The following is a 10,758-nucleotide window of genomic DNA, read 5'->3' as shown; positions in this document are numbered from 1 at the left end:
GGAATATATCCAGACCGCTAAGCGGCTGAACCGCAGGCAAGCCCGGTGGTCATTGTTTTTCGGACGCTTTAACTTCAAGATCACCTACCGCCCCGGGACCAAGAACGTCTGGTCTGACGCCCTGTCCCGGGTGCACGAAGAGAAGTTAAAGCAAGGCTGTTGGACCCACCTGACACCATTGTACCGGAGTCCACTATCGTCGCACCCTCACGTGGGATGTGGAGGGAGTGGTTAGGGAGGCCCTGACACGACACCCGGATCCCGGAGCTGGACCACCCAACAGGCTGTACATGCCACCAGACGCTCGGACTGCCGTGTTGGACTTCTGTCACGGTTCCAAGCTCTCCTGCCATCCGGGGGTGCAAAGGACCGTGGCAGTGGTCCGGCAGTGGTTCTGGTGGCCGTCAGTCAAAGCCGACACCAGGGACTACATCCGGGCATGCACCACCTGCGCCAGGGGCAAGACTTCCCACCAGCAGGAGAAGGGGCTCCTCCAGCCATTGCCTGTGCGTCGTCGCCCCTGGTCCCACATAGGAATGGACTTCGTCACGGGTCTCCCTGCCTCCCAGGGGAAGACAGTCATCCTGACGATAGTGGACCGGTTCTCGAAGGCGGCTCACTTCATGGCCCTCCCGAAGCTCTTGACTGCCCAGGAGACTGCAGACCTCCTGGTCTACAACGTCGTGCGTCTGCATGGTATCCCCACGGACATTATATCAGACCGTAGTCCTCAGTTCTCCTTGCAGGTCTGGAAGAGTTTCTGTAAGGAGCTGGGGGCCATGGTGAGCCTGTCGTCCGGGTACCACCCACAAACCAACGGTCAAGCAGAGCAGGCTAACCAGGACTTGGAGCAAGCCTTGAGATGCATCAATTCTGCGCACCCGACAGCCTGGAGTCAACACCTGGCCTGGATCGAGTACACACATAACAGCCAGGTGTCATCTACCGGCCTCTCCCCATTCGAGGTCTGCTTGGGGTATCAACCCCCGTTGTTTCCGGCCGTCGAGGGAGAGGTCGAGGTGCCCTCGGTCCAGGCCCACCTGAGGAGATGCCATCGGGTGTGGAAGAAAGCCCGTTCTGCTCTCTTGAAGACCCGGACACGGGCTAAGGACCATGTGGACCGCCGACGTGCCCCGGCCCCAACATACTAGCCCGGGCAGGAGGTTTGGCTGTCCACAAAAAACATCCCTCTGCAAACAGACTCTCCCAAGCTGACTGACCGTTTTATTGGACCATTTAAGATCGTCAAGGTGATCAGCCCCGCCGCAGTGAAGCTACAACTCCCGGCTTCACTGCGGATTCACCCAGTTTTTCATGTGTCACGTATCAAGCCATACCACACATCGGACCTCTGCTCCCCTGGACCGGCGCCACCTCCTGCCCAAATCATCGATGGAGAACCAGACAGTCAAGAAACTCCTAGATGTTTGTCGGAGGGGCCGGGGGTATCAATATCTGGTAGACTGGGAGGGGTATGGCCCAGAAGAACGCTCCTGGGTGAAGAGGATCTTCATTTTGGATCCCGCCGTCCTGGCGGATTTCTACCGGGAGCACCCAGACAAGCCCGGGCGGGCACCAGGAGGCACCCGTTGGGGGGGGTCCTGTTGTGTGTGCTGCTGAAGAGGAGGTACTGCTGGCCCACCACCAGATGGCGCCCTGCCAGGATGGCAGCGTTTGGGCCTCTAGAGGGGGCACTGGCCTTTTTGGTGCCACCAGGTGTGCACCGTTAGGCTGTCATCAGCTGTTTTCCATCATTCATCACTTCATCCATAAAAAGCCTGGGAGAGACACCATAACTCTGCCGAGTTATCAGCTTACCACACAGGTAAACTTACTCAGCCTTTTGTGCCGTTCGCACATTCATTGTTACTGAAGTCTTTGCATTTGTGATTATATGCTTGGAGCCGAGTTTGTGGGAAGTTTGGAGGAGTTGGCGTCTCCAGTCTTCACTTCTTACTTACTAAGTATAACAATTGACACTGCACATTTTCCAGTTTTCCTCTGCACTCTGGGAGTATCTGGATTTATTCCTTCAGGAGGATTTCTGTGAATTGCTGACTGTTTGCTGGGTGAACACTCATCCACCTTAACCTGTTTTTTCTCCTGTAAGCAGTACCGGTCCGACAGCCCCGAGCGGTGGCCACCTGGGGAATCAGGTCTTGGCGGCTCTGGTGTATTGCAGGCCTCCGGTTGGCGGTGGGGCTTCGTGGGTTCCGGCTCCTCTCTGGATAGGCATCTCCTACCCTCGGGGCTGCCCACGTGTCACCATTTTGTTGTTAATTGGACTAAGCATATTTGACTTTGTTTGCACTTTGCATAAATTATTTATCTTGAACTCCTATTGACCGTTCATTTACGCCCCCTAACGTGGGTCCGTGCACTTTCCCAACAGCCTACATGCTAATGTAGCCCAGTCTATGCTGGGTGGCAACATGGTTTTTTATATGTGCGTGCTACATAAAGTGGGGCATTCTTTCTTTTCAGTGCCTCCTTCTCATGTAAGACGTGCACATAGCAGTAAGTGGTGTTCCATTACTTTACTCTTTGATTCAGTCTCTCAGTCAGATTTGGAGCTTATGCTTGAATGAAGACATTGTTGCACCTCTGCTCAAATGACCGTGAGGAAACACTCTAAGAAGGAGCAGGAGTCAAACCTCCATTTCAAAGCTGTTTCTGCAGGAAAGGAGCTGTGGGTCTAGAAGTCTGCTGGGACGTTCTCTGAGGGATCATGCAGACATGATCATCAGTCCCGTCAGGCAGAAGGAACGCAGTGGATCCAGATTATCTGAGCCAAATGCAGCCACATTCATCAAACATCAGCTAACGGTGCATCCTGACATGTGACCTGCAGGTCACTGTGACCATTAATACGTTCACACGTCACCCGACAGCTGCGGATAAATAACGGAAGAAAACTGATGTAAAAAGCTGCAGGTTCAACTCATCAGTGATGATGCATTAAAAAAAAAAAAAACATTGTTGACTCTGCCCTGGAAAAACAAACAGATGAAAACTGACAGGCTCAGCCACATTTTTTACTTTGAGTGCTTAATTACAGGAAACATGTTTTAAATCAGTTCTGAATTATTCTAAACAGGTTGTAGAATACTGATCAAATTTATCAAGCTGTCATTTTCAGCGCTGCGGCTATAAGCGTGCAGAATTCTTATCGTTACGTCTCAGTCCATGGGCAGAATAACATCATCATTATCTAATTAGATTCTGATCAAATGTGTCAGGTACACTGAGCCAATGGATGGGAGGAAGTGATTAGAATTAAGGTAGGATCCATCAATAATCCAGGTCAGAGGTCAAAATCTGGTCCAATGCTAATATGAAAATGTTTAATTTTATGGAAATGAGGTCAGATACTTTTAGTGAACTTGATTAACATTTTCTTCTACATTTGATACTTTTAAATATGCTTTGGCCTAAAATGACGTGTTGTTATTCATCAGCAATTTGAAAACATTTTGGAATTCTAAAAATGACAGGCATCATTTTCTTATTTAACACATAAACTGTTCATTAGTTCATAAAATAACTGTCAGACGGATACTGAAAGTAATCATCACTGTTTTATGGACAGTAAAATACTGAACTTAGACTAAACTGCATTTAAAACCTTTTCATCACATTTAATGTGTATTTTACAATGTAACAACTAAGATGTTTAATTTTTTTAACAAGGCCAAGTTTGATGCTGTCAAAGTCAAAACTGCCAAACTGAATCAGACATGAAACGTCAAACACATGACCACATATTAAACATGATTTCTGGGATAGTTAAAAAGGATTTCACAGCACATTGGTTTAAATTTCGCGTTTCCCCTCTTTTTCATTATGTGCTCTCAGCGCCACCTTGTGGTCGTCGGTAGTAAGTGGTTAATCCCGTTACTGAATCAAAGATGTCACAGAGTTTATTCGTATCCATCTGTCAGAGATGCAGCTTCTCCTCGGGAGTGAAAGAGAAACCAGCAACCATTTCACAGATGAACCGTTCATCTGCAGAGGTCAATAAACAAATACACCAGTTTCCGGTGCGATCACTCACAAATATCAACTTTTTCAATTTTGAGACACCTGCAGTGTGCATCATTGCCCAAATGTCCACTTGGAGAAAAAAAATGGCAGTGAGATGTGTGAATGAAACATGGAAAACACGGAAAGGTAAACAGTGAGTGATGACATTTATTTGCAGACTTGTACAATTGGAGGGGAAAATTGACACATGAATTACATAAAGTCAGAACTGGCGTTGAACCCTCACGGTCCCTCCTCTACTTTGCCCAAGTGATGCAGCGGTGGCGTGTACTTCCCCTCCTTCATCAGTTTGTCACGCTGTTTTTGGATCGTATGCAACCTCGAATTCTGAACAGAAAGAAGGGGAAAAAGAAGGAAAGTTTGAGAGAAGAAAATAGAAATTCAGCAGAATTATTAATATTTTTGGATCCTGTCTTATTTTGGGGAGCTGTGTGCTGAAGAACTCAGGCTTATTGACTAAGAAAATCACCCTTATTTTTTTTTTAAGCTGTAAGTGAATAAAGAGGTTTCGAATGAGTCACTAATCCAGTGACTGCTGGATAAATGAGGGAAAAGGGTGTCAGATTGATGTTTAAATCAGCTACTAATGATAAATGGTAAGATTTGACTTGTCATTCTTCAAGTTGATGAGTCGCTGCTTTTGTCTTTTTGGCATCATCTGTAAATTAAGGATCTTTGGCTCTTCATCTGTTAGTAAAGAAAAACCACTGAGGTAGACTCTGGCGTTACTGATCCATCACATGGTTGGTTCACTGTAAGGAAGCAGCGGAGGATGTTCCTGCACCTCTTTCTACTCACCACCTTTTTCATGTGCAAGCACTCGCAGAAGTCCTCGTATTCCTGCTGGCATTCCCTCTTGGCACGGACCTGTCCGATGCCGTGGCCACACTCAATCCACTCCTTTTCAAAGGCGTGGCAGCGTGCCGCCTGCTTGTAAGGCTGCTTGCCGCTCTGCACTAGTATCCACTGGTCAAGGCTGAGCCCCAGCCACTTATTCAGGTCCAACATAGGCATGGTGCTGGTGGAGGATGGAACCAAAGGCAAAAATAAAAATAAAAAAATAAGTGAGAACAAATTCAGAGGAAAAAAAATTCACTCTGAAAGGTGGAAACAAATGATTAATCCTACAACCCCAATTCCATTGGGAATTGGGACATTGTGAAAAATGTAAATAAAAACAGAATATGATTTGCAACTCCTTTTCAACTTATATTCAATTGAATATACCACAAAGACAAGATATTTAACTGATAAACTTTATTGTTTTTGTGCAAATATTTGCTCATTTTGAAATGGATGCCTGCATTTCAGTATGTTTACCACTGTGTTACATCACCTTTCCTTCTAACAACACTCAATAAGTGTTTGGGAACTGAGGACACTAATTGTTGAAGTTTTGTAGGTGGAATTCTTTGCCATTCTTGCTTGTTGTATGACTTCAGTTGTTCAACAGTCCGAGGTCTCCATTGTATTTTGCACTTCATAATGCGCCACACATTTTCAATGGGCGACAGGTCTGGACTGCAGACAGGCCAGTCTAGTACCTGCACTCTTTTACTACAAAGCCATGCTGTTGTAACACGTGCAGAATGTGGCTTGGCATTGTCTTGCTGAAATAAGCAGGGACGTAGCTGAAAAAGACGTTGTTTGAATGGCAGCATGTGTTGCTCCAAAACCTGGATGTACCTTTCAGCACTGATGGTGCCATCACAGATGTGTAAGCTGCCCATGCCATGGGCACTAACACACCCCCATACCATCACAGATGCTGGCTTTTGAACTTTGCGCTGGTAACAATCTGGATGGTCTTTTTCCTCTCTTTTGTCCGGAGGACACGACGTAAAAATAATCTGAAATGTGGACTCATCAGATCACAGCACACTTTTCCACTTTGTGTCTGTCCATTTCAAATGAGCTCAGGCCCAGAGAAGGTGGCGGCATTTCTGGATGTTGTTGATGTATGGCTTTCACTTTGCATGATAGAGTTTTAACATGCACTTGTAGATGTAGCGACGAACTGTGTTAACTGACAGCGGTTTTCTGAAGTGTTCCTGAGTCCAAGCGGTAAGATCCTTTACACAATGATGTTGGTTTTTAACGCAAGGGATCGAAGGTCATGGGCATTCAATGTTGGCTTTCCAACTTGTCGCTTACGTGTAGAAAGTTCTCCAGATTCTCTGAATCTTCTGATTATATTATGGACTGTAGATTATGGAATCCCTAAATTCCTTGCAATTGAATGTTGAGAAACATTGTTCTTAAATTGTTGGGCTATATTTTCACGCAGTTGTTCACAAAGTGGTGATCCTTGCCCCATCTTTGCTTGTGAACGGCTGAGCCTTTTGGGGATGCTCCTTTTATACCCAATCATGACACACACCTGTTTCCAATTAGGTGTTCTTTTTTGAAATATGTTGCAGGCATCTATTTCAAAATGAGCAAATATTTGCACAAAAAAGTTTATCAGTTTGAACATTAAATATCTTGTCTTCGTGGTGTATTCAATTGAATATAGGTTGAAGAGGATTTGGAAATCATTGTATTCTGTTTTTATTCAGATTTTACACAACGTCAAACTTCATTGGAATTGGGTTTGTAGATTATAAGAAAAGACAGGAAAAACATTTTGATGTTCTATTATCCCCCTTTTAAAGGAAATATTAAAAATCGGTTCCAGCATCTTTCCTATATGGACACATTTTCTCCATTTTTATCAACATTTTAAATCAAATAACGTGTGGTTTTGAACTATTGGTCCGAAAAACATATTAATCATTTTAAACATCACTTTGTTAATCATCCTTTGCTAATAGGATTAATAAATGGAATAGATTTGATTATGTTGAATGCTTTACCTCAGAAGTAAAAGTCAAACAAGATAAACATCCATTGGATTCTATGACGTGTTACACGTTACCCTGTAACATGAACTAAGCATGATACATGGTCCAAACTATTCCTTTTTAAAACCCTGTTAACTCGACTAATAATTTGTATATTTTTTTTACCAAAACTGGAGCAACTTTAACTTTTGACCCCTGTACAACCTGAAACTGACCTTTGTCACCATTTTTGCTGTTTTTACCCCGTAACTTCTGAACATTCATAGTCCAAACTATACCTTTTTGGAATTGCTATGATTAGACAAATAATGTAATGCAGTTTTCAATTTCATTGGAGCATTTTTAATTTTGACCCCTGTGTAATTCCTCAATTGACCCCTACCTGGCCGCCTATTGAAAATTTAAGTGACTAATCAGTTTTTTCAAGAGTAATGTCTAAGGAGTATTTGTGCCGAATTTCATGCTTGTATCGCCATTTGCAGGATTTTGCTCTAAATATTCTCTTAGCTGCTACACTATGGAGAAACACACACAGCCCCTGGTGGTCCAAAGAGGCCTCCCATCCAAGTACTAACCAGGCCCCACACTGCTTAGCTTCTGAGATCTGACAGGATCAGGCTAGCACAGAGCAGACTAGCTGCCAATGAAGCACAGTGTAAGACATCTAATAAGGGCAAGACTGATCTGGATTAGCCTGCAATGCTAGTTTCAGTCCACACACCAAACCAACCATGGACAGAGCCCAAGAAAGACAAAAAGCTGAGACAAATGTTCACCAAGTCTTTGGAGATGATCCACAGTCTTTGTGGGACAATGTTACACTGACAAGCAAAACAGAACTCTCTGGGAAAGAAGTGGGTCAAAATAAAACCTATAAGGAATGAACAGCAGAATATGATAAAGGCTCCATCCTGCCATGGCTGTTTTACTGCCTTTGATAGCCTACCAGAAAACAGTGCAAGTTGCACAGGAAGCATTTTAGAGTACCATCTGTCTCCCAGTGCCAGAACAGAAAGGATTTCCAGTTGGACAACGACCCCAAGTCCATCCAAACATCCAACAGCACCAAAGGACAAGAACAGATGGACCGTTTATGATCTAAAATGTAAGTCCCTTCGGCTGCTCCCCTGTTTGCACTTGGGGTCGCCACAGCAAATCCAAGGTGGATCTGCATGTTGAATTGGCACAGGTTTTACGCCGGATGCCCTTCCTGATGCTTCTCCACATTACATGGAGAAATGTGGCAGGGGTGGGATTTGAACCCGAAACCTTCTGCACCGAAACCAAGCGCATTGGCCACCACCAAGAACAGATGGACTGTTTATGATCTAAACCTCATTAAATCAGTAACATTTAGAGGTTTTCAATGTTAATGTTTGTGTAGGATCCACTACAACCCCTGGCAAAAATTATGGAATCACCGGCCTCGGAGGATGTTCATTCAGTTGTTTAATTTTGTAGAAAAAAAGCAGATCACAGACATGACACAAAACTAAAGTCATTTCAAATGGCAACTTTCTGGCTTTAAGAAACACTTTAAGAAATCAAGAAAAAAAAACTGTGTCAGTCAGTAACGGTTACTTTTTTAGACCAAGCAGAGGGAAAAAAAATATGGACTCACTCACTTCTGAGGAATATGGAATCACCCTGTAAATTTTCATCCGCAACCCTAACACCTGCATCAAATCAGATCTGCCCGTTAGTCTGCATCTAAAAAGGAGTGATCACACCTTGGAGAGCTATTGCACGAAGTGGACTGACATGAATCATGGCTCCAACACGAGAGATGTCAATTGAAACAAAGGAGAGGATTATAAAACTCTTAAAAGAGAGTAAATCATCACGCAATGTTGCAAAAGATGTTGGTTGTTCATAGTCAGCTGTGTCTAAACTCTGGACCAAATACAAACAACATGGGAGGGTTGTTAAAGGCAAACATACTGGTTAACCAAGGAAGACATCAAAGCGTCAAGACAGAAAACTTAAAGCAATATGTCTCAAAAATTGAAAATGCACAACAAAACAAATGAGGAACGAATGGGAGGAAACTGGAGTCAACGTCTGTGACTGAACTGTAAGAAACCGCCTAAAGGAAATGGGATTTACATACAGAAAAGCTAAACGAAAGCCATCATTAACACCTAAACAGAAAAAAAAACAAGGTTACAATGGGCTAAGGAAAAGCAATCGTGGACTGTGGATGACTGGATGAAAGTCGTATTCAGTGATGAATCTCGAATCTGCATTGGGCAAGGTGATGATGCTGGAACTTTTGTTTGGTGCCGTTCCAATGAGATTTATAAAGATGACTGCCTGAAGAGAACATGTAAATTTCCACAGTCATTGACGATATGGGGCTGTATGTCAGGTAAAGGCACTGGGGAGATGGCTGTCATTACATCATCAATAAATGCACAAGTTTACGTTGACATTTTGGACACTTTTCTTATCCCATCAATTGAAAGGATGTTTGGGGATGATGAAATCATTTTTCAAGATGATAATGCATCTTGCCATAGAGCAAAAACTGTGAAAACATTCCTTGCAACAAGACACATAGGGTCAATGTCATGGCCTGCAAATAGTCCAGATCTTAATCCAATTGAAAATCTTTGGTGGAAGTTGAAGAAAATGGTCCATGACAAGGCTCCAACCTGCAAAGCTGATCTGGCAACAGCAATCAGAGAAAGTTGGAGCCAGATTGATGAAGAGTACTGTTTGTCACTCATTAAGTCCATGCCTCAGAGACTGCAAGCTGTTATAAAAGCCAGAGGTGGTGCAACAAAATACTAGTGATGTGTTGGAGCGTTCTTTTGTTTTTCATGATTCCATAATTTTTTCCTCAGAATTGAGTGATTCCATATTTTTTTTCCCCTCTGCTTGGTCTAAAAAAGTAACCGTTACTGACTGCCACAATTTTTTTCCTGATTTCTTATAGTGTTTCTTAAAGCCAGAAAGTTGCCATTTGAAATGACTTTAGTTTTGTGTCATGTCTGTGATCTGCTTTTTTATACAAAATTAAACAACTGAATGAACATCCTCCGAGGCCGGCTGATTCCATAATTTTTGCCAGGGGTTGTAGTTACCTCCGTTTGTATTATTTCACTACACACGTTTTGCATTTTTCGTAATATTTCCCACGGCTTTAAAAATATTCTAACAATATTTATTCTACATTTATTCAAAAGGATATTCCGTACTTAGAAACCAGGTGTGGCAATAATTCTGTTTAACACATAAACTGTTATCACAAAACTAATCAAACTTGTCAAAAAACGCTCGAACATACGTTAATATTTATGACGTTTTATCGTTTTTCTTTATAAAACTGTTAGCCAAACAGCTTAGCTGTAGCTAACAGTCAGTGTGATCATTATTTAGCTAACTAACCACGAAAACTAACCACAATATAACACACTTTATTACTATTAATCGTTTGCGTATGTAATATTTTATCTTATAAATCCATATTTATTTTCCAAAAAACAGCTGTGCTAACGACAGCCTCTTCATTGAATGCATACTTTTAAACGTTATCATTTCTGCTTTGCATAAAAGTACCTAAAATTATGGTTAAAATGACACAAAAAATGAATTTACCAAGTTGATAAAATAACCTTCTCCGAAGAGTCGCTTTGCTTTACGGCAACACAAAGCACGGCCGTAAAGTAATGCTTGTCGTAAACACGCAATGACGCTCACGTCATGATTGTATTTGTTTGCTTGTTTGTTTGTACACATGCAGCAGCGATTTGTGTGGGAAAACGCTGAGTGAGCACGATTACAATCCCCACAGATTACGCAGGGACCCCCGAAAATGGAACATCTTGTGGAACGTTCGGATCATCTCGCCAGTGACACCTAGTGGCCA

At 43.1% G+C, this 10,758-nt stretch overlaps 1 protein-coding gene across 2 annotated transcripts; it reads right to left on the bottom strand.

Annotated features, from left to right (window-relative positions):
- Positions 1 to 4,173: 4,173 nt before the first annotated feature.
- On the bottom strand, positions 4,174 to 10,595 carry ndufs5 (NADH:ubiquinone oxidoreductase subunit S5). Of its 2 annotated transcripts, none has more exons than XM_034160709.1 (3): positions 10,488 to 10,595; positions 4,829 to 5,062; positions 4,174 to 4,363 (listed from the first exon to the last, which is right to left on the bottom strand). In XM_034160709.1, exons 2-3 carry the CDS (start codon positions 5,056 to 5,058, stop codon positions 4,267 to 4,269), a joined length of 327 nt encoding a protein of 108 aa, XP_034016600.1. In that variant the 5' UTR covers positions 5,059 to 5,062; positions 10,488 to 10,595; the 3' UTR covers positions 4,174 to 4,266. The 2 variants fall into 2 exon arrangements, with proteins under 2 accessions (XP_034016600.1, XP_034016601.1); XM_034160710.1 differs by having other exon boundaries at positions 4,174 to 4,371; positions 4,843 to 5,062.
- Positions 10,596 to 10,758: the final 163 nt, after the last annotated feature.

This window comes from Thalassophryne amazonica, chromosome 20 (genome assembly GCF_902500255.1).
Source record: "Thalassophryne amazonica chromosome 20, fThaAma1.1, whole genome shotgun sequence".
Taxonomy (NCBI): Eukaryota; Metazoa; Chordata; class Actinopteri; order Batrachoidiformes; family Batrachoididae; genus Thalassophryne; species Thalassophryne amazonica.
This window is presented reverse-complemented; position numbering and strand designations above follow the sequence as displayed.

Bases quoted from the DNA above. Each gene is read 5' to 3' on its own strand.
- ndufs5 (XM_034160709.1), bottom strand. From the start codon at position 5,058: ATGCCTATGTTGGACCTGAATAAGTGGCTGGGGCTCAGCCTTGACCAG. The intron at 4,364-4,828 runs GTGCAGGAACAT...TCAGAATTCGAG, and splicing joins AAGGTGGTGAGTAGAAAGAG to GTTGCATACGATCCAAAAAC.